Below are 24,398 nucleotides of genomic sequence, written 5' to 3' on the forward strand. Positions count from 1 at the left end.
TTATGTTTCGGTAGAAGATTTTTGGATTCCTTTTAATATTAACTGCCATTCTGTTTGTAGACAGTCTCTATGCCTCTCTTAATTCCTTTCTAAAATTACTGCGTTTAGTATGATTCTTCTTGATTGTCATCTATTCATCTGTTGAGGAGAAAGTGAGGTCTGCAGATGCTGGAGATCAGAGCTGAAAATGTGTTGCTGGAAAAGCGCAGCAGGTCAGGCAGCATCCAGGGAACAGGAGAATCGACGTTTCGGGCATAAGCCCTTCTTCAGGAATGACAGGAGAATCGACGTTTCGGGCATAAGCCCTTCTTCATTCCTGAAGAAGGGCTTATGCCCGAAACGTCGATTCTACTGTTCCCTGGATGCTGCCTGATCTGCGCTTTTCCAGCAACACATTTTCAGATCTATTCATCTGTTGTCATGCCACAAGTAAAATCAGCATTTAATGTTCATCCTTTGCTCATCAGGAGATGCTGTGAGCCACCAATAATGATCCTTATGCTTTGAGAAAATCCTTGTCTTTTTTGCAAGCGTCACTTGTCTGGACAGCTTCATGTGGCTGAATGGCCTCTTCTTATCCCTGTATGTTTTGTAATAAATGAGTCATAATGGACTCAAAGCATTAACTCTTGTTTTCTTTCCACAATAATACCCCAGACCTGTTAAGCTGCTCCCGCAGTTTGTTTTTGTGTCAAGTCTTATCAACCTCAGAATTTTGTTTCATTAAAGTTAAGCTCTAGCTTTAGTTCCTGTAGAGTTGAAAGCTAATTGGGGTGGTGTCAGATTCAAGCCTGTTATGGCACAGTCCTGCTATTACAGACCACAGAATTCATGAGAGGGGAGGCAATCAAATTTTTCAACAAGTAGACTTGTTTTTTGATTTGGCAGTAAGGACAAAAAAACTGCCTTGAAACTCTGCATGAAATGAGCAAGATTAAAAGGACGTAACCTTGAAAATGGAGCAAATACACCAGGCATGCAAAAACCAGTGTTTATACCAGAGGACCAAACTGTAAACAAGATATTTTAGTTGGTCAATTGATGAAGAACTCTGGAAAGCTATGCCATCAGGATTGTTGTAATGAACATGAGAGAGTGTTCAAAGATGTGGGTCTGGTTGCTATTACTTATGCAGGAACGTCTACCTGATGAAGGAGCGGCGCTCCAAATGCTAATGCTTCCAATTAAACTTGTTGGACTATAACCTGGTGTTGTGATTTTTAACCAGGAACATCTAATTGGGCTATATTAGAGTGGAAGTTGAAGAGTATGGAGCTGGAAAAGCACAGCTGGTTAGGTAGCATCCGAGATGCAGGAGAATCAATGTTTCAGGCATAAGCCCCTCATCAGGAATGAGGCTTGTGGCCCAAAGGGGCTGATAGATAAACAGGAGGGGGGTGAAGCTAGGGCTGAGGGGAAGGTAGCTGGGAATTCGATCGGTAGTTGAAGGGGGGGTGGAGGCAATAGGTCGGAGAGGAGGATGGAGCGGATAGGAGGGAAGAAAGATGGACAGGTAGGACAATTCAAAACGGCAGTGCCGAGTTGGCAGGTTTGATCTGGGATTAAGGTGGGAGGAGAAATGAGGAATCTGGTGAAATCCACATTGGTCCCCTGTGGTTTGAGCGTCCCAAGGCGGAAGATGCGGTAGTCTTCCTCCAGGCGTCGGGTGGTTAGGGTTTGGAGGAGCTGGCCCAGGACTTGCATGTCCTTGGTGAAGGAGTGGGGGTGGGGGGAGGTTAGTGTTTGGCCATAGGGCAGTGGGTTTTTTGTTTTAGTGCATGTGTCCCAAAGATGGGCTTCCTCCACCGCCAAACCCTAACTACCTGACGTCTGGAAGAACACCTCATCTTCTGCCTTGGGACCCTCCAACCACACAGGCTTAGTGTGGATTTCACCAGTTTCCTCATTTCTCCTCCCACCACCTTATCCTGGATTCAACCTTTCTACTTGGCCCCTCTTGAGCTTTCCTACCTGTCCATCTTCCTTCCCACCATCTGCTCCACCCTCCTCTCTGACCTATCACCTTCATCTACCTATCGTATTCCTAGCTACCTTTGCCCAACTGCCGCCCCCCTCACCTCCCCCACACACACCTCGCATTTATCTCTCAGCCCCCTTGGGCCACAAGCCTCATTCCTGATGAAGAGCTTATGCTCTAAACATTGATTCTCCTACTTCTCTGATGCTGCCTGACCTGCTGTGCTTTTCCTGCACCACATTCTTCGATTCTGATCTCCAGCATCTGCAGCCCTTACTTTCTCCTATATTGGAGTATAAACCAATTTGATGGGCTAAATACAGTTGAACACAGACTACAGCTGCTGGCGAATATGACTTTAGGAGCAAATCCTTTCAGTGGGAAAGGTGAGAGTTCTGACATAAGAGGTTAGGTCGGAAAAGCTGAAAGTTTCCAAATGATACCACACATCAGGGTGAGAGAAAGAAGGACATGGCTGCTTGTGACTCCATGAAGGATATCTTTGTTCTATCAACTAAAAAAAGTGAAATTTGCCAGCTTATTTAAAATAAGTTTCTATTGATTAATGTTTTAATTGTTGATTTTAGTTGGTCTGTTATTCCATTGGTTTTATTCCCATTGGCATTACAGTGATTTCTTTCTTGTAAAAAAAAAGATATCGGTCTCTATAAAAACTTCTGAACAAATTGAATGGCTTGCTCGACTGTTTGAGGACAGTTAAGCTAGTGAAGCCAATGGGTTTTAATTAAGTTTATTTAAATACCCCAGCTATCATTGGGAGATTTGAATTTGTATTTCTGGATAAATACTGGTGCAGTGATGTAACTATTTTTCTATTGTACAGAAGTGAAATTTGGGCCATCACCTCAAACAATGGGCCTAAATTCACTAGTTACTGTTGGAGATGTTTTCATTCCTGAAATCTGGTGCTTTGGAGCGGGTGGCATTCTAACAACTGGCCATGTAACTTATCTTTGGATCTGAAGCTTAGCTATTTAGCCACCTTTTTGCCATCTTGCTATGTGGAATCTGTCAAATTGACTGAACACCTGGCTTCTACAGTTGGTCCTTCAGGCAGAACTTGAAGCAGATTATCACTTGATTAGCCAAAAATCATTTCAAAACCAAACCCTTATATTTTGCTTCGTTGAAGATGAGGATGTCCTCTGATTATTTATTTAGTTGTCCTGAATGTGGCAAAATTTTGATATCCATTCATTTGGATAGCTTAGCCAGGCCCTACAATGTTGGATTGAATTAAGAAGTGTTTGTTCATAACGCTAAAATGGCAGCTGTAATCCATCTGCTTGGGTACCTGTGATGTCATGTATCAGTTCAGTTGCACCCATGAGGTCATGCCCACATAACATTAAACTTTAATCTAACAGTAAATGCATCAGCAATTATAAATTTCTTCGGTAAGAGGTTTCATTGAAAAAAAGGTTGATAATTGTCAGACCATGTTGAACTGTACCTGTACAAAACCAGACTATTTTGCAATCTCCAGAAATACTGATTGGCAAGAATTTTACAGACGTTTTCTGTTTTTTCCCAATTAGTTTCCCGTTTATTTTAAGAAATTGTTGCAGTCTGGTTACTTGTTTTCTGCTGGGAATTAATTTCAGTATAGTGGATACATTTTGTTTGACACATTCAATCACATTCCTTTCACCCTCTCAAATTGCCATTCTCTTACCCACTGGTGACATGGCCCATAAACTCAGCCTTGACTTCAAGAACATGACATTGAATCTACAACACAACTTAATGGCTAAAATTTAAAATCGTAAATAAGAATCTGTCCTTCAAGCTTGATCCGCCACTCGCTAACATTATGACAGATTTTCAACCTCAGCTCCAGGTTTCTGCACTCCATATCTTTCAATTCTCATACTTAAAGATAAATCTACCTCTGGTTTGAAAATGCTGAAAGTGAGATATCCACAATACTCCAGGATAAAGTGTTACAAAAATTGAGAAGCATTTAAATGATGAAATTCGTGCTCACTTGGACGACTGACAGCTTCAGAAATTGTAACTGTCAGTTTAGACTCTGAAGCTGGAAAGTGTCTTGCCAGCAGCAATACTATTCAAGCTCCTTAAGAATTTTTTATTTTTCAATTTGATCATCTCATTCTTCTAAATTCAAGAAATATATGCTTCAATCATGCAATCTGTTATAACGACAATCCTTCATCGTAGAAATTAGACTAGATCACTCTCCTATAAAAAGTAAATTATTTTGATTAGAGGACCAATGGTATGCAAATTAGACCATAAGACATAGGAGCGGAAGTAAGGCCATTCGGCCCATCGAGTCCACTCCACCATTCAATCATGGCTGATGGGCATTTCAACTCCACTTACCCACATTCTCCCCGTAGCCCTTAATTCCTCCAGAAAGGTTTCACTCTATTTGGTTTGTAATAAATGCTAACAGACCATTTGTTTTTCTAATTGGTTGCTGTACCTGCATATTAACTTTTAATTTAGATTAACAAAAGCAGGAACCCCATGTACAAGGGGTTAAAAAGGATCTTAAAGATTTCCATACATTTTCATAAAATGTGTAGTTTAGTAAATTTGAAATTTAAACATTCAGTAAATGGGATAGGTAAACATGTAGAACTAATTTTCTTTTTACTTTGAAACTCCTATCCTATTGCACTTCAGGTGCTGCTCATTTACCATCCCAGTTATTACTGACCAACAATGGATCCTAATTCCTGAATACCTCCCGTTTACTAGTCATCTTTGCATGATCCCTCGTGCCTTCATTTCTTGGATGTCACTTTGCCACTTCATTATTCTCTAACCCACTCCTTTAACTATGCTTTGCTCTCTCTCTGACTTTTGTGCATTTCAGTCCACAGCAACCATGAGTTAGCATATGTTCAAACACTCAGAGTCATAGAGTTGTACAGCATGGAGACACACTCTTCAGTCTAACTCGTCCATGGCGGCCAGATGATATTCTCCATTATTCTAGTCCCATTTGCAGGCATTTGGCCCGTGTTCCACTCAACCCTTCCTAATCATGCATCCATGCACCTTGTGATCTTATAAACTTCTATAAGGTCACCTCGCCACCTAAAATGCTCCAGGAAAAATATCCCCATCCTATTCAGCCTCTCCCTACAGCTCAAACCCTCCAACCCTGGCAGCAGCCTTCCAAATCTTTTCTGGACCCTTTCAAGTTTCACACCATCTTGCCTATAGAAGGGAGACCAAAATAGAACAACGGTTATTGTTTGAATGTTACATCCTTTTTACACAATGTAAGTATATATCTATCGCTAAAATCAAACCACTACACATGAATTTTGGCTTTCATTGCTGTCTCGTTGTTGAAGCAGGCATTTGTGAGAATAGCAAGGATTCCTTTACATTCAAGAGATGATTCAAAGAAAGCAGAATCCATCAGAAGTCCAAGTCGAATTAAGCTGATTGTTTCTGTATGAGTAGTGTGATATGTTGTACTGCACAGAACCCATGTACCATTTTTGGTATATGCTTTATTTGTGTTTGCAGTGGTTATTTCTGTTGGTAGTGCTCAAGATAGTCTTTGTCTTTCAATTTCCTGACGTCTCATTCTATTTTTATGTCTAACCTTCTATCTGTTCATTTGGCACCGTTATCAGTTAGAGGTCCATTTACTATTTGGCCTAGACAAGCACATGCAGGAAATAGCACCAGTTGAAGAAATTTGAGCTCAGGAGTTGCAATTCAAGTGACGGCGGGAGTCACTGTGGTTCAGAAAGCTACGAGGATAGTATGTTTAGAGAAGTGATCATGTTGCCAGCTAGGAGATGCAGGCAGTGAGGAAATAAATGTCAAATGGTACTGGCTATCTTGCAGGTAGTGCAGCCATCCACAGAGGCTGTCTGCTCCTAATTATGAGGGTGATGGTTCATCAGAGAATGCTAATTAGTGAAAGGAAACATTCAGTCCATATCTGCCCTGTCATGTCATGTCCTGTAAGAATTGTTTAAGCTTCAACAAGATCACTTTTCATTCTTTAAAACTCTCCAGAAGACAGACTCTCTTCATAAGGCAAATACGTTGATGCAGAAAGTTGTCTTTTGAATCTCGACTGACTTTGGTAGGTACAACCCATGTAATAGGAAAATTGAGTGAATGAATAAGTGACCGAAAAGTGGCTTAGGAGGAAGGGTTTTAGATTTATGGTGCAGGTAGAACCTGTACAAGATGACAAGTTATAGAGTAGCGGGACTGGGATTAGTAACCTTACAGGCATATTTGTTAGTGTTCTCAGATAGGTTCTCATTCTCCTCAAGCTAACTTGGATCCTATGAGGTCATTCAGATAGGAAAAACAACTGGTTATGGAAAGTGGGAAAGTTGTAAATTCATGTGGGAGATAGTAGAAACAAATCGCAACATCAAATAGAGAAAAAATATGAAAGCAGAATTTAAGGGCTATCTATCTGAATGCATGTAGCATAGACAAATTGTGAATTAATTGCACAAATAGGTAGAATTAAATGGTTATAATAATTGCCCTTCATCGCAGAGATGCGGCTGCATATGGACGAAGGCTGAGAACTGAATGTTCAAGATTTTTGATATTTGTCGTAAAGGTAAACAAAGGAAAAGAGGGTGTGGTAGTGCCAATAAGTGCTGGCATCAATACATTAATGAGGGTCTGTTAAGGTGAAGTTAAACATCATGGGCAGCCAGTAAGAGTTGTTTATGGGCCATCAAACAGTAGTGATAATTGTTGGGCATTGTATACAGCAGCAAATCAGAGATGTATCAGTTATAAGCGATTTCAATGCACATTTCTGCTGGATAAATGTAATATGCTACAATTCTGTGGAGGACAAGATCTTTAATTGTGTGCAAGACAGTTTCTTTCAAGCATTGTGTTGAGAAACTAACTGAGAAGCAGGCTATTTTACATAATTATGCATTAGGAAAAGGTTAATTATTTTTGTCGAAGACATTTTAAGCAAGAGTGACTGCAATTTGAATTAATTTTCCATAAAGTTTGCAAATGATGCTTAATCCAAAACTAGGATCTTCAATCCAAACAAATGAAACTGTTAACATGAAAGAGGCCAAGATGGCTATGGTAAACTGGGGAAAATATCTCCATGTACAGTGGTAGATTGGCAATGTTTAGTATTTAAAGACCTTTTACATGGCATAGAACAAATATACATTCATGCCCTTAAGGCACAAAAACCCAACAGGAGAAATGAGTCAACTGTAGAGGTTGATGATTAATTGTATTAAATCAAAGGAGAAGACTTATAAAGTTGTTAAACAGTAGTAGTACACTGAGAGATGAGAGCATTTTAGCATTCAGCAAAGTAAGAACAAAACTGATAAAGCATAGACTATCAATATGAACAAGTAGATTTTGGAATGGTTCCTGCAGATTGATAGTAGAAAAGGTAGCCCTGTTATTTAAGAAAGCACAGAAAATGAAAATGAAGAACGAGTCGTGACAACCTGATGTCAGTAGGAAAAATACTAGGATCTATTATAAAAAAAATTAATATATGTTCACTTAGAATGTAATGATCTGATTGGGCAGAATCAGCATGTATTCATGAAAGGGAAATTTTGAGACAAATTTATTGTTTAAGGATGTTACTAGTTGAATAGGTAATGAAGAACAAATAACATGGAGTATTTAAATTTTCAGAGGCTTTTGATAAGGTGCCAGATAAGAAGTTAGTAAACACAGTTCAAACACACTGCATGGCGGTGATCTGCTAACATGGATTGAGGATTAGTTGATGAAAAGCAAAGTAGGAATAACTGGGTTATTCTCAGGTTGGCATGCTGTGAATAGTGGGGTTATCAGTGCTTCAGTCCAGTGGTTGAAAATCTCGACAAGTGCTTTGGTTGTGGTTACCAAATGTAAGTTTGCTGATGATACAGAATCAGATGGAAATATATATTAGTGCGGAGGATATAAAGAAAATTCAAAAGCTTTGTCATCGGCATATCATGTCTGTCCCTCTACCTGCTGTACGGGACATTGATGAGGCCACTTTTGGAATGCTGCATTCAGTTCTGGTCTCCCTGCTATAGGAATGATGTTGTTAAACTTGAAAGGGTTCAGAAAAGATTTGCAAGGATGTTGTTGGCATTGGAGGGTTTGTACTATAGGGAGAGACTGAATAGGCTGGAGCATCAGAGGCAGAGAGGTGATCTTATAGAGGTTCATAAGATCATGAGGAGCATGGGTAGGGTGAATAGCCAAAGTATTTTCCCCAAGGTAGGGAAATCCAAAACTACAGGGCATACGTTTAAGGTAAAAGGGAAAAGTTTTAAAAGGGATCTATGGGACACTTTTTTATGCAGCGGGTGGTGCATGTATGGAATGAGCTGTCCGAGGAAGTGATGGAGACTGGTACAGTTATAACATTTAAAAGTCATCTGGATGGGTATATGAATAAGAACGATTTAGATGGATATGAGTCAAATGCTGGAAAATGTGACTAGATCAGTTTAGGCTATTTGGTCAGCATAGACAAATTGAACCAAAGGATCTGTTTCTGTGCTGTACATCTCTAAGTTTGTGAAATTACATGTCAATGCATAGAACAGTGATGACCTGCCCAAATCTTGTTCTGATAAATCATGATGTGGAGGAGCTGGTGTTGGGCTAGGATGGCTAAAGTTAAAAAATCAAAGCACCAGGTTATAGTCCCAACTATAACCTGGTATTTTATGATTTTTAACTCTGATAACCCAAGCAAGTTTAGTACAACGGGTTTCTTGTAACTTTAGAAAAATGACCATTTTTTTTCTATTCTATTAATGTCTTCCTAAAAGCGTGTGAGATTTGAAAGTACCATTAAGCTACAATGCAGAAGCTAAGTGGCACATGTTTACATCTTATCACTAGCAACTTAAGATGGCCTCTCATCTGTGGGATGACGGGAAAGCTACCATTTCTCAGTCACCGAAGTCATTCATTTTTGCCTGTGACTGCTGTATCCATTGTTATTGGAGTCGAAAATCTTAATTCAGTATCCTTTACTTGGAACCACTCTTTGCAAATGGAAAAATATCGATAGCAGCGGTTTCTTGCTCCCAAAATAAAATTGGTAGATCGCTTCTAGTACTAGTTATTGGGCCATTGTTTTATTCTATTATAATGTATCATTATTAACTAGACCAAACTCCCTCAAAATATATTAGGAAGATAGTCTAGATGCCAATTTTTATTTTAGGGCAAATGTAAGGTGTGTTCCAGATGTAATTTGATTGGGGAAATTACCAAGCTTGAACCAAAACACACTTTATTCTTATATTATACTTAAAATACAAACAAATGAAAGATGAATTGGAATAATTTAACTCTACTGGAAAAGTTAATTGAATAATAGATTATCTAACCACTAAACAGCAACTGTACCAATACAGTAACATCCAATTAACACGCTCTTAGCAAAGGCAAAGTCAGTAAAATAGATTGTCTCTCGTGCAAGTCTCCAGTCCAGGAGAAAGGAACATCTGTAGAAGACTGTGTATATGTGAGAGAGAAAGAGAGAACTCAAGAATTCGTCTGTAGCAAGGAGAGATGTATAGCAGCTTCCAAAACCTGGCAGCTATTGAAAGTGAAACAAAATTCCTGTTCTGTGGGAGCTCAACTTCACCCCTTCATGCTGCCTCTATTGTTCTAACCATTTTTTAAACATACCCAAGACTTCACAAGCTATTTACTTTATTGGCTTGCAACAGACCGCTCGTTACCTTTGACTCAACCTCTCCATTTAAAGAACCAGGACAAAATACACCTCTCAAAGCCATGGTATCATCATAGCATACAATCTTCATATGATTTTCAATATCTCCATGTAACTTAATTGTCAGAGTGAGGATAATAAAGGTCAAGAAGTATTTCTTCTGGTAGTATATTCCCAGCATATTATTAGAATAAATCAAAGCTACAGGTGAGAATTAATCATGAATTAAATTGTACTTCCTAGAATCAAAAATTTAAGGCACAGAAAGAAGCAATGCAGTCAATCAAATCCATGCAGATGGAAAAGAGTATTCAAACCTAATCTCATCTATTGCTTCTCAAGGTGCTGTAACTTACAGGGTTGTGGACCAAATATATAAATTACTAAGTTATATATTAAATGTGATTTGGGTTTCTGCCCTTACCAACTTTCTAAAACCCTCTACGTAAAAGGAAATGCTCTTCAACTCACTGCTAATCTATTTCCAACTAATTTAAATGTATAGTTTGCACACGTGAATCCTATCAGAATCTCTTCAAATATTGTTTTGGAAACTAAAACTTTACTAATCAAGTCATGTTATCTTGTCTTGAAAGACTTGCAAAGGCATCATACATAAATCTGACAGCTGCTTTAAGTCATGCTTAACTGCACTAACGTTATTTTAATTTTTCTGATGGCAAGTGTATGTTATTCTTGCAGCTGATAATTATAGAACACTTGAACTCCATATCACCCAACGACCCACCTTGACTTAAAGGATACACCTATAATGTTTTGGAACAAATTCAGGTAGCCTTTTCTGATTGGACAAAGAGAACAAAGCAACAACTATTAGTTCTAGGAGTTTTTAAAAAATATATACTTCCAGCTTTGTTTTTGAGACTTTCCATGGTTTTCAAAGTTTTTACCTAACCTTTAGGTTCTATAGTTATGGAGTCATAGAAATGTACAGTACGGAAACAGACCCTTCAATCCAACTCATCCATGCTGACCAGATAACGCAACCTAATCCAGTCCCACTTGCCAGCACATGACCCATACCTTTCTAAACTCTTCTATTCATGCACCCATCCAGATGCCTTTTAAATGTTGCAATTTGTACCAGCCTCCACCATTTCCTCAGTTATTAGTCACTTGGCTGCAACACATGTACAAATTTGAGCACATTAGTGGTCACAGAACTAAGTTTGGTGGTGCTTCATTTTTAAAATAAACATTTTTTGCTTCCAATGGATATGACTCCTTGTGAACAGTTGCACAGGTACTGAATGCCCTGCCATGCCCATGTAATCATTTATTACGATTGTTCTGTCGACAGTGTTCTGATTGGCATTTCAAGAGGTACGCTGTCAAGTCTGATTGTGACTTCTTTTGATTCTTGTGACTACTTATATTTTTCTAGCAAGGTTCACTAATGGTTAGTGGAAATAGTGGATGATTCCTTTTTTTCTCCCCCTTACTTGGAGTAGTGATAAGTTCTCAATCCACACTTCTTTCTTTTTCATTGACATTGCATCTAATGGGGTGGGATGTACCTGACCCAACATGAGATTCACTATACTGATGCAGAAGCATAAACTGTGAGCATTCAATAAAAGAAACAAATCCACCTCAAATCTGCCTTAGGTTGTTCCGAACAATCTCTATTTTAGCCCACTGAGATGATGGTAAAGACCTCTTGAAATAATCAGCTCCAGCCTGCCTTACTGGTTTTCCTGTGTATAGTAAATGTTCATGCATGAAGTGGAATATAAAGTTGAAACAAATTTTCCACCAAGTTCAGATCCAAGCAAAGAAGTGAGATTATTTGGAGGGTGTTGTCCTCCTAATGCAATTGAAAGGGCTCTCAGGACGAGACAACCAATTATAATCAAATTTAATATTGTCAGAACTTGAACAGCAGTTTTATAGGAACATTGTGTAGATTTTTCTGAGATACTTGGCTTGCTATTTCAGTGATCAGGTCAATGTAGCATGCTAGCCTAAGTTTATATTAATTTCTACTGTCAGGAGCCACATAATTAATCTGGATTTGGTTAATGTTCCAGCATCAGTACCTGCAGTTAACTATTTTGAAAAAAGCTGTTGGAGAGGGGCAACCGATCTGTAATTAATCATTCTTTGTAAAACTTTAACTTCTTTGTAATTTGACTAACTCAGTGTGGAACTGGTCACCTGCTTTCAAGCTTCACTTTGTGACTCTCAATCTTCCTTTCAACACATGCTCTTAGTTGGCACAAGCTGGACTAATACATAATTAGATGAAATATAATTAACTATATTCTGTGTAAACTGTGTTTCACTTTCGCACATTAAGTGTATGAAAGTCAGAGGCCTGTGATTACAGTTTGGTGCCTTGTTTAACATTGAACTTCTTTGTTGCATGGCACCATGTGAGGCTAATTTTGAAGAAATATATTCTGATCTCTTGCTTTGCTACTAAAGCTTTCCTGTTCTCCCAACACAGTTGGTGAATTCGTCAGTGATGCCCTCCTTGTCCCAGACAAATGCAAGTTTCTACATCGGGAGAAGATGGACACCTGTGAGAGCCATCTGTATTGGCACACTGTGGCAAAAGAGGTAGAGTCATTTTGCTGAAAGTATCTCCAGAAGCTAAGCAAATAGTTGTCTGAAAACTAGTGATTTTGAATTCCTTATTTTTTCATGAGCTAATTGTTTATGATATGGTTTTCTCATTTGAATTGAGTGTATTTGTGATGGATGTGATATTTTGGCAGAGCTGTCAGGCATTTTTTTCTGTTCTTTTGAAGAAAGAATCTTTCTCTTCTCCCTTAAATTATGTCATTGGTTTATCAACTACTTTTCATGCATAATTTATTTGTGGAGACTATAAGAGGATACCTTTATTTAGGGTTTCGGGTCCAGTGACCCCCTTCAGAAAATAGGTGTTTTGTAGAAGGGTCTTTGGACCCGAAACATTAAATCTGATTTCTCTCCACCGGTGCTGCCAGACCAGCTGTGTTTCCGGCAATTTGTGTTTTTGTTTGTTTTCAAAGAAGTGGTCCTGGGAGTCTTGAGCATTAGCTCTATACTGTATGAAGCTTCATGTGAAAGTTCAAACATGGGCAAATAGACATGTGGCTGATTGCATCCATAGCACCAAGTCCAAAGGGCACGCATGCCAGACAATGTGTGGCAAGTGACAAGGAAGCCAATGAGGGAAACACCTGCTTGAACCTATCCTTACCAAACTACCTTTACAGATATATCTAATTAAAACTGTATTTGTATGAGTGATAACCTCACAGGATTTGCTCAATTGTGTTGAGTGGGTCTACCACTATACTAAATGTAATGGAAACTCTTCCAGCTGAAGTGAATCTAAACTGGGTATTTGGAAGGTCCTGGGCCAACACCACATGCAAAACTGTACTCAACAATAAACTAACAAACATGTGGCCCAGCATATGCCTCCATCTAAACTGGGATCAGCTCTAGTTCATCAAAGAATCTAGGAGATGATGCCAGAAGCAGCAGCAGATATATTAAAATCATGAACTAACCATGTGAAGCTGCAACACGGGATGAAAGGAAAAGGTCCCCTAGTCCTAGAGGAAAATGGGCTGCTTTTTTATTAGACAACTGATCGTGGTTAAACTGAGGTTCACCGCATCTCACGCAAGGGGAAGATTGAGAAGGTGGGACCTTCATGGTGACCTCAGCCAGTACAGAAATTGAACCTGCGCCAGTGACATTGGTTTATATCACAAACCAGCTGGCAACTAACTGACCTCCAGAATGACATGCATGCTAAACTATGGATTCAGAATGCTGTAGGTGCAGCTCAGTGATTCGATAATCAATGGGTCAGATCAAAGCTTTGAAGTCCTGTTTCGTCAATGTTTGAATGGTGGTGGGCAAGTAAACAGCTGACCAAAAGGAAATGTGTCATAAACCTCACCCTCAATGATGCCTGAGTCTTATGTGTCACTGCTAAAGACATGGCTGAAATGCAGGACCATTTATAAGATGCACTGCATGAATTTACCAAGACTTTCAAATCTACAACTGCCATTATCTAGAAGGACAAGGGCAACAGTTACATGTGAACACCATCATCAAATTGTGGAATTCTCTCCCTAAAAACACTGGGGATGTACCTCCACCAAATGGATTGCAGCAGCTCACTAAGTGACAAGCAGCTAGGGATGGGTAATATACGCAGGCCCATCTACATACCAGGAATAAATTTTCAAGGAAACTTCTTGAACCAGAAGTACAGTTTGGATGATCCTTCCAGGCTTGCTAATAAATCTCCAAGATCTCATATTTCAGACTTCAACTGATTTGATTCAGTTCATGTAATTGTTTAAAACAGCTGGAGGCAATGATACAGCAAATAGTTTGGGGCCTGACAGCATTCCAGCAGGAGTATGAAATCCTCTGCATCAGGCAAACTGCTCAGTACATTAGCCCAACAATGTTTTATTTATTGACAGAAAGCAGGGAGATTCCAATGTAATCCAAAGATTACAGAATTCAGTTTCCTTCACCTGCAGTAATGGGATTTAAACCCATGTCCCAAAAATGTAGACTGGATGTCAATGTTATTCATCAAGATTTTTACCTGTCTAACCCTAAAAAGCAGATATGATGAGACTTATGCCAACTCATGACCTGATGTGGGTGAGCATGTCTTCGCTTCACCACTCAGTAGAACTGGATGGGGTCAGAGGAAGTAAGAGTATCAAGCACCAAGTTTTCTCGTTCTTTGTACGTTAAATCAGTCCTTCAAGATCTTGAATTGCATCTATCGAAATTTAGCCTTGGACATACAACATTGACTTCTTATAGGCCCATATTCTGGTTTAGTGGTACAGAAGAAAAACAAAGTGCTAGTGAAATTTTCATGTCTCGCAGCAGCAACACAACTCCACATCCAAAGTATTTTGCTTTTATCATGTAATACATAGCTGTTGTGTGTGAACAAAATTGACGGTTATGTTCTCTTATCCCTTCTCCACATCCCTCCCCACAAAAGCTGCCTGCAACTATTAATACGTGGCAAAACAATTAGGGCTTTATTTTTTTGTTTGATTATCAGAGCACATTCAGGCCAAATACAAAGATATTTGAGTAAACTATGTTAATATTCAGGAAGTATCTTGATTAAATTTTGTTTTAATACAAGTTAAGACTGAACAAATGGACCTAATTAAGTTTTTCTGTTCACCTAGTCGCTTCTCCAATCTCTCAAAGGTTCTAATAAATGATCAAGTTTAATTATGTATGACAAAAATAGAAGTTCTGAGTATTTCTAGCATTTTCTATTTTTGTCTCAGATTTCAAGCACTCACAGTAATTTGAATTTATTTATAACATTTCCTGGTGGGAGGGAAAGCTAAAGGGAATCAAGATAATGAAGAAAACTTGGGATATATGCTTCAAATCTTCCCAGTAATGCAAATTTTAGCTTGCGTTGTTACCTGGCATGTAGTTACCCAGTAATTTGGCTTGTCACTTAGGGGTTTCAGTTACTGAAATTATTCCCTTTAATATTTTATCAATGCAAGTGATTGATCATCATGTTTCTTTTACTCCAGCATTTTCACTGATTGGTAGTCAGTCCAATGCATTATGAGCTTTGGTAATCTTTGTTTCAGATTAAATTTTCTTTATTGTTCCACTCCATCCATCTTATTAATCTTCTCTTAACTCGCCCTCTGCCCTTACAAATGTGCTTCTTTATTTTCCCATGATTCACTTAAACACTTGTGCATTAAAAACTTCTTTGCATGGTGTGTATGTGCAAACAGAAACATTCCTTTCTTGCTTGTTTTTGGGAACATGCTGGCAAAGGCGTTCTACCAAAGCCCACTCATAAATCATGCATGCACGCAGGAAAATGAAATGAAAATCTGGTACTTTCTTTTGTGGCGTCAATTAAAGTCATTTAAAGCTTAACTAGAGAAAATGTCTAATGTAAGGGAAAAAAATCTTAATTGAAATAAGAACTATGTGAGAGTCTTTTTTTTTTACACTTCTTCAGACCTGTGGTGATAAGATAATGAACCTGCATGACTTTGGGATGCTGCTGCCTTGCGGTATCGATGAGTTTCGTGGGGTGGAATTTGTTTGCTGCCCCATTCCAGAAGAAAACGATAAGATTGATGACTCCGACATGGATGAAGAAGACTCTGATGTGTGGTGGGGAGGTGATGATGCTGACTATGCAGATGGCAGGTGAGGATTATCTTCCTGCATTTTAATTTTCTAAGCAACCTTTGTTCAAGGATAACAAAATTAAACTTACGTGAGGCAAATATTAAGGACATCAAATGATAAATGAAGTTTGTGCACTTTAAGTTACATTTCTATCATTGAACAAATTTGGCCAGTGTGAATCAAGAATATGCAAACACTTGGTCTTTTTGTGAAAATGTTTACTGGAAAAATTATTTTAAAGTTATATTTTGGAAGGTCCAGATGTCTAGAATCATATGGCAATACTATGGTAATGTCTAAATGGACACATTTTAAAAAATATTAATTTATCCATTTCCAAGGAAGCAATGACTTAGTGGTATTAGTGCTAGACTATTAATCCAGCGACACTGGTAGTGATCTGGGGAGCCAGGTTCAAATCACATGGTAAATGGTAGAATTTGGATTCAATTTTTTTTAAATCCAAAATTAATCTAATGATGACCATGAAACTGGTGTTGATTGTTGGTAAAACCTATCTGATTCATTGATGTTCTTAAGGGAAAGAAATCTGCCATCTTTCCCTGGTCCGGTCTGCCTTTGATTCCAGACCACAACCATGTGATTGACTCCTAACAACACTCCGGTCATTTGGGGATCGCAATAAATGCTGACCTAGCCAATGATGCCCACATTTGTGAACAAATAATTTTTAAAATTAAGATTTTCTTAAATAAACATAATTGCCGTTAATGACTATCGATAAATGCTTTAAGATGTCACTTCAACTTTAATGTATGGCATCTGATCCATTTGGGTTACATTTTTATCTGTAAGCTGTTGATGATTTCTAAGTTCCACATGTTCAGCAGAGATTCGACTGTTTTTAAACTGAACATTTCTTTCTGAAATTCCTCAAGTGTTAATACCAAACATTTGTTAACAAAAGCATTGGAAACTGACTGTTCCACAGTACTTACAAATTTCCCCGTATTTCAGTTTTGTCTCTGATAAATACAGAGACATTCTTTGCTGGAGCACTCTGGAAAAATATATCACTCTTGTGTTTAGAAACACAGGCATCAAAGTGTGCAAATCACAAATCGCTTTCCCTGAGTAGCTATCCAGGAAAGACTAGAGAGATTAAAACTTACTTTTAACACTTGAGTAACTATAAAATTGAGCACCCCAATTCACTATTGACCTCCCACTGACCATTACCCAGTCATCTGCCACTTTAGCCCCTCACTCACCTACCTGTCATCCTACCCTTCACTTCCCATTGCCTCATCGCCTGTTGCCCTCTCACCCACCACACCCCTCCTGCCTGTTGTCCACCTAGCCCCTCTTGCCTGCTGTCCTGCCCACCCCTCTCGCCCGCCGCTCTCCCCTCTTATTCAACCAGTTACCTTACACACTTAAACTCTCTTGGGTGGCTTGTGAAAGTAGCTTTGGAACCTTTAAACTCAGTTTTAACAGTGTAGCTTTGTAAGGAAAGTGTGTCTTGGTCTTAAGCTAATGTCCTCTTGTGCTGGAAGGCACTCCAATCAGGTAAGCTACATGTTGGTCACGCGGCCTGATTCCGAGGTCCAGGTGAGAAATGCAGAACTCTCAAGAAAAAGAGCGGAATGACAATCTGATACTGGTAACCACTCCTCAGAACATTTTGCTCAAGATTTCTTATCCATTGACAATTAGCTCATTGTACATGTCTGGGATAAGTAGAATCAGAGTTGGGTGTGATGATTTTCCTTTCAGGTTGAACATCCAAACTCTCCATATCAAGGTTCACATGTAAGTGGTTACTTGTGTGAGTTACTTAACCCAGCAAGAAAGGGGTATGAATTGGTCAAAAGGCAAATCACAAAATGTTCTGAAAGCTTGTATTTTATTATCCAATTTAAAATAACAGTAGTACTTTATGTAACCTAGTTTGTGCTCTGCTTAAATTGGACGTGACCTGTCTTTGTCTTCACTGGGGTGGGGAAGTCCAGAACCAGAGGATATAGTTTTAGGGTGAGAGGGGAAAGATATAAAAGAGACCTAAGTGGCAACTTTTTTCATGTAGAGGGTGGTGCGTGTATGGAATGGGCTGCCAGAGGAAGTAGTGGAGGCTGGTACATTTGCAGCATTTAAAAGGCATCTGGATAGGTATATGAGGGATATGGACTAAGTGCTGGCAAATGGGACTAGATTAGGTTGGGATATCTGGTCGGTATGGATGCCTTGGACCGAAGGGTCTGTTTTCATGCTGTGCATCTCTGACTCGATGACTCTAAGTGGTTATGGTGACCAGAAAAAATTAAAATTGCCATTGAGTACCAGTGGCATTAAAAATTAAACTCCTTTTGGAATTAATACAATATATTATGAATTTTTACATTTGTGTGAGCATGCTGTTTGTGGCAAAAGGTTTTGAAATAATGAGCCTTTGTAAGATCATTGCACTTTAATTATATTGGAGGCTAATTGAATTTTCATTGTTCAACTTGTCACTTTATTTAAAGTTCCTTTCGGCTTGTGTTGTTTCATTTAAAAATCACACAACTTTTTAACTTTGTCTACCCCAGCCCAACTTTGTCTACCCCGGCACCTCCACATCATTGTTTTATCTAGTCAGTCCTTTGTATTTAAGCATTAGACTTGAAAGAATTTCAGACAGTTTAGCTTATTTAATTGTGGCTCAATTTTCACATATCACAATGAAATGGTGTGGGTTCAAGTCTCACTCCAGAGGCTTGAACCCACACACAAAATCCATACACAAAATCTAGACCTCCAGTCTGGTGCTGCACTTTTGATAGTGCCATCTTCAAATGGGACGTTGAATTTTAGGCCCCACACACTCTCTCACATAGGGGTAAAGGAGCCTCTGGTATTGTTTTGGAGAAAAAAAGGAGAGTACTTGTGTTTTAATAAATATTTATCCTTCAACCATTACCTAAAAAAGATCATCTACTTATTATCAATTGGGGGTTCTTGTGTGGAACCTGGTGTTCTCTTTCCTACATGGCAACAGTGGCTGAACTTCAAACGTACCATGTTGGCTGTAAACTACTATATGAATGCAAGTACTTCCTCCTTGTGGTTTTACATATGTTTGTTTCAAAAGGAAATTACATTCTGCAACAAGCATTCAGCAAAAGCAAAATACTGCAGATGGTGGAAATCTGAACTAAAAGCAGCAAATGCTGGATATACTGAGAACTCTGGCAACACTTGTGAAGAGTTAAACAGTTAATATTTCAGAAGAAGAATCATTCAACTCAATGAGATTCAAATTCATTTCAAAAAAATGCTGAATTGTTTGGAATGCTATGAATTTTAAACCATTGACATCACTCGTGAATAGGTGAATTAATAGATTTTACTCTAATGTATTCATAAGAAATAGGATAAGTTTGCATCAAGTCAGTGGTATCTTAAATTATTGCAGCAAATATTCTTTAAGTATTGATTCTTAAAGTAAGCCTTCATATTTTTCATGCAAGTGACTCAAGTTCATGAACAAATGTTGACTCGTTATTGAGCCACACACCTGTCATAGCCAAACCCAGTTGAATTATCATCTGATGCAGACACTCTGCAGTTACTGTTAATATTCCCCACCCCACCCCCAACCTCTCTCTTACCCTAAGGTGCTGAGGCCAGTTAGGACGCTGCTATTCCTGCCCTGTAACTTCCTGCTTTGTATGACTCACGTAATTGATCTTTAAAATGAGTGAAAAGCTAATGAAATAGCAGTTGTTTATTGTCTTACAAATTTCCGAATTAGGTTTCAGTAGCGCCTGAAGGGATTTACTGTTGAGCAGTTCCAACCATCTGTCATTGTTTGCAAATTATCACAGAATGAGAGCTTCATCTTGAATATTACCTTTGTGCTGACTTCAAATCTAGTGTTCAGATTGTAAAATTTTCAGTAACTGTAAAATTTTCAGTAACAATAAAATTAACTAAATGATATGATGTTCCTCTATCAGTATTGATGAAGTTAATTAAAGTACATATTCAGTACTTCGTCGTTGTTGATTCTCATATCACATCCCAGATCCTAGCTGTAAGAATAATAGGCTAGTTATGGCAGGGGATTTTAACTTTCCAAACATAGACTGGGACTGCCATAGTATTAAGGGTTTAGACGGAGAGAAATTTGTTAAGTGTGTACAAGAAAATTTTCCGATTCGAGATGTGGATGTACCGAGTAGAGAAGGTGCAAAACTGGACCTACTGTTGGGAAATAAGGCAGGGAAGGTGACTGAGGTGTCTGTGGGGGAGCGCTTTGGGGCCAGCGACCATAATTCTATTAGATTTAAAGTCGTGATGGAAAAGGATAGACCAAATCTAAAAGTTGAAGTTCTAAATTGGAGAAAGGCCAATTTTGACGGTATTAGGCAAGAACTTTCAAAAGTTGATTGGGGGCAGATGTTTGCAGGTAAAGGGATGGCTGGAAAATGGGGAAAGCCTTCAGAAATGAGATAATGAGAATCCAGAGAAAGTATATTCCTGTTAGGGTAAAAGGAAAGGTGGTAGGTAGAGGGAATGCTAGATGACTAAAGAAATTGAAGGTTTGGTTAAGAAAAAGAAGGAAGCATATGTCAGGTATAGACAGGATAGATCAAGTGAATCCTTAGAAGAGTATAAATGCAGTAGGAGTATACTTAAGAGGGAAATGAGGGCAAAAAGGGACATTAAATAGCTTTGGCAAATAGAATTAAGGAGAATCCAAAGAATTTTTACAGATACATTAAGGACAAAAGGGTAACTAGGGAGAGAATAGGACCCCTCAAAGATCAGCAAGGCGGACTTTGTGTGGAGCCGCAGAAAATGGGGGAGATACTAAACGAGTATTTTGCATCAGTATTTACTGTGGAAAAGGACATGGAAGATATAGACCGCAGGGAAATAGATGATGACATCTTGAAAAATATCCATATTACAGAGGAGGTAGTGCTGGACGTCTTGAAACGCATAAAGGTGGATAAATCCCCAGGACCTGATCAGGTGTACCCTAGAACTCTGTGGGAAGCTAGAGAAGTGATTGCTGGACCTCTTACTGAGATATTTGTATCATCGTTAGTCACAGGTGAGGTGCTGGAAGACTGGAGGTTGGCTAACGTGGTGCCACTGTTCAAGAAGGGTGGTAAGGACAAGTCTGGGAACGAGAGCCCAGTAGGCCTGATGTCAGTGGTGGGCAAGTTGTTGGAGGGAATCCTGAGGGACAGGATGTACATGTATTTTTAGGGATAGTCAACATGGCTTTGTGCATGGGAAATCATGTCTCACAAACTTAATTGAGTTTTTTTTTAAGAAATAACAAAGAGCATTGATGAGGACAGCGGTAGATGTGATCTATATGGACCTCAGTAAGGCGTTCGACAACGTTCCCCATGGGAGACTTGTTAACAAGGTTAGATCTCTCGGAATACATGGAGAAGTAGCCACTTAGATACAGAACTGGCTCATAGGTAGAAGATGGAGGGTGGTTTTTCAGACAGTGATCAGTGCTGGGTCCACTACTTTTCATCATTTATAGAAAAGATTTGGATGTGAGCTTAAGAGGTATAGTTAGAAATGTGTTGCTGGAAAAGCGCAGCAGATCAGGAAGCATCCAGGGAACAGGAGAATCGACGTTTCGAGCATAAGCCCTTCTTCAGGAATGGGGAAAGTTTGTCCAGCAGGCTAAGATAAAAGGTAGGGAGGAGGGACTTGGGAGAGGGGCGTCGGAAATGTGATAGGTGGAAAGAGGTCAAGGTGAGAGTGATAGGTCAGACTGGGGTGGGGGCGGAGAGGTCGGGAAGAAGATCTCAGGTTAGGAAGGCGGTGCTAAATTTTTCCAGCAGGCTAAGATAAAAGTATAGGCCACCAAATAATATCACATTGGGACGGACAACAAACACAGAAATAACTAATGCCTGTAAAAACAGTATGACTATTATCATGGGGGATTTTAATTTATATGTAGGTTGGTTGAACCAGTTTGGTCAGGCAAGCCTTGAGGAGGATTTCATCGAGTGCACCCATGACAGTTTTCCTGAACATGCTGCCTGACCTGCTGCGCTTTTCCAGCAACACATTTCCAGCTCTGATCTCCAGCATCTGCAGACCTCACTTTCTCCTCCTAAGAGGTATAGTTAGTAAGTTTGCAGATGACACCAATTAGAGATGTAGTGGACAGCGAAGAAGATTATCTCAGATTACAACAGGATCTTGATCAGATGGGCCAATGGGCTGAGAAATGGCAGATGGAGTTTAATTCAGATAAATGTGAGGTGCTGCATTTTGGGAAAGCAAATCTTAGCAGGACTTATACACTTAATGGTAAGGTCCCAGGGAGTGTTGCTGAACAAAGAACTTGGAGTGCAGGTTCATAGCTCCTTAAAAGTGGAGTCACAGGTAGCTAGGATAGTGAAGAAGACGTTTGGTATGCTTTCCTTTATTGGTCAGTGTATTGGTATAGGAGGTCATGTTGCGGCTGTATAGGACATTGGTTAGACCACTGTTGGAATATTGCCCGCAATTTTGGTGTCTTTCCTGTCAGAAAGATGTTGTGACACTTGAAAGGGTTCAGAAAAGATTTACAAGGATGTTGCCAGGCTTGGAGTGTTTGAGCTATAGGGAGAGGCTAAACAGGCTGGGGCTGTTTTCCCTGGAGCGTCAGAGGCTGAGCGGTGACCTTATAGAGGTTTACAAAATTATGAGGGGCATGGATAGGGTAAATAGGCAATGTCTTTTCCCTGGGGTCGGGGAGTCTAGGACTAGAGGGCGTAGGTTTAGGGTGAGAGGGGAAAGATATAAAAGAACCTAAGGGGCAACGTTTTCACGCAGAGTGTGGTACGTGTATGGAATGAGCTGCCAAAGGAAGTGGTGGAGGCTCGTACAACTGCAACATTTAAAAGGCATTTGGATGGGTATATGAATAGGAAGGGTTTAGAAGGATATGGGTTAAGTGCTGGCAAGTGGGACTAGATTGGGTTGGGATATCTGGTCGGCATAGATGGGTTGAACCGAAGGGCCTGTTTCTGTGCTGTACATCTCTATGACACTGTCACCAGTTAAGCTCAATCTTTTCCATGCATAGCAATTCACAAAGATGTTTTCCAACAAAGATTATTGGATAGCAAGAACGAATGGGAACTTGCACTGATTGCCTTTTTGTGTTTCCTTAAATCTAAGCCTATAACTTAGTCTTACCAAAACTGAGACTGATTCCTAATCAGTAAGGGTATCAGACAGGCAAGTGGAGTTGAGGATTTTCAAATCAGCTTTAATCTCATTGAATTGCTGAGCAGATTTGATGGGTTGAATGGCTTACTTCCACTCCTACATCTTACACCTGCATCTTGCCTGAGTGCAGTAACCAATTATAACAGATAAAGTCACAATCTTGCAATATTCCAAGCCCATCACTTCAACAGTACTTCATTGGATTTGTTGTTATTGTTAGAATGTAGAAAACAGACATTCCAGATCAAATTAACTCAAACATCGAATATGTGTTTTTCATGTCTCCAAACTCTGTCTTTTAAAATCTGAGCACTGGTTACTAACCCTTTTAACTAATGGCCGATTTTTTTTAGTGAAATTTGCTGAAGGATAAATATTGTCCAGAAAACTGAAGTGAACCCCCTTGCTGACTTTCAAAACTGTGCAGTGAGTTTTTTTTTCATAGGATGCAGCCATCACTGGCAACACCTGCACTTTAATATCTGGTTGTAATTGTCCTTGTGATATTATAGAACATAGAAGAATACAGCGCAGTACAGGCCCTTTGGCCCTCGATGTTGCGCCGATCCAAGCCGACCTAACCTATACTAACCCACTATCCTCCATATACCTATCCAATGCCCGCTTAAATGCCCATAAAGACGGAGAGTCCACCACTGCTACTGGCAGGGCATTCCATGAACTCACGACTCGCTGAGTGAAGAACCTACCCCTAACTTCAGTCCAATATCTACCCCCCTTAATGTAAAGCTATGCCCCCTTGTAATACCCAACTCCATACGCGGGAAAAGGTTCACACTGTCAACCCTATCTAACCCCCTAATCATCTTGTACACCTCAATCAAGTCACCCCTAAACCTTCTTTTCTCTAATGAAAACAGCCCCAAGTGTCTCAGTCTTTCCTCATACGATCTTCCTTCCATACCAGGCAACATCCTGGTAAACCTCCTCTGCACCCGTTCCAGTGCCTCCACATCCTTCCTATAGTATGGCGACCAAAACTGCACACAATATTCCAGATGCGGCCGCACCAGAGTCTTATACAACTGCATCATGACCTCAGGACTCCGGAACTCAATTCCTCTACCAATAAAAGCCAGTACGCCATATGCCTTCCTCACCGCACTATTTACCTGGGTGGCAACTTTCAGAGATCTGTGTACATGGACACCAAGATCCCTCTGCTCATCCACACTACCAAGTATCCAACCATTAGCCCAGTACCCCATCTTTTTGTTACTCTTACCAAAGTGAATCACCTCACACCTACCTACATTGAACACCATTTGCCACCTTTCT

General features: G+C 39.5%; 1 protein-coding gene across 4 annotated transcripts in view; it reads left to right on the forward strand.

The window, feature by feature from the left end:
• Nucleotides 1-24,398, forward strand: part of appa (amyloid beta (A4) precursor protein a) — a 178,189-nt gene that overhangs the window by 87,797 nt on the left and 65,994 nt on the right. For all 4 annotated transcript variants that reach the window (XM_043701398.1, XM_043701400.1, XM_043701397.1 and 1 more), the window contains exons 4-5: nt 12,178-12,290; nt 15,721-15,914. In XM_043701398.1, coding sequence (XP_043557333.1) covers nt 12,178-12,290; nt 15,721-15,914 — 307 coding nt within the window. The remainder of the gene's footprint in view (nt 1-12,177; nt 12,291-15,720; nt 15,915-24,398) is intronic.

This window comes from Chiloscyllium plagiosum, chromosome 12, assembly GCF_004010195.1.
Source record: "Chiloscyllium plagiosum isolate BGI_BamShark_2017 chromosome 12, ASM401019v2, whole genome shotgun sequence".
NCBI classification, from domain to species: Eukaryota; Metazoa; Chordata; class Chondrichthyes; order Orectolobiformes; family Hemiscylliidae; genus Chiloscyllium; species Chiloscyllium plagiosum.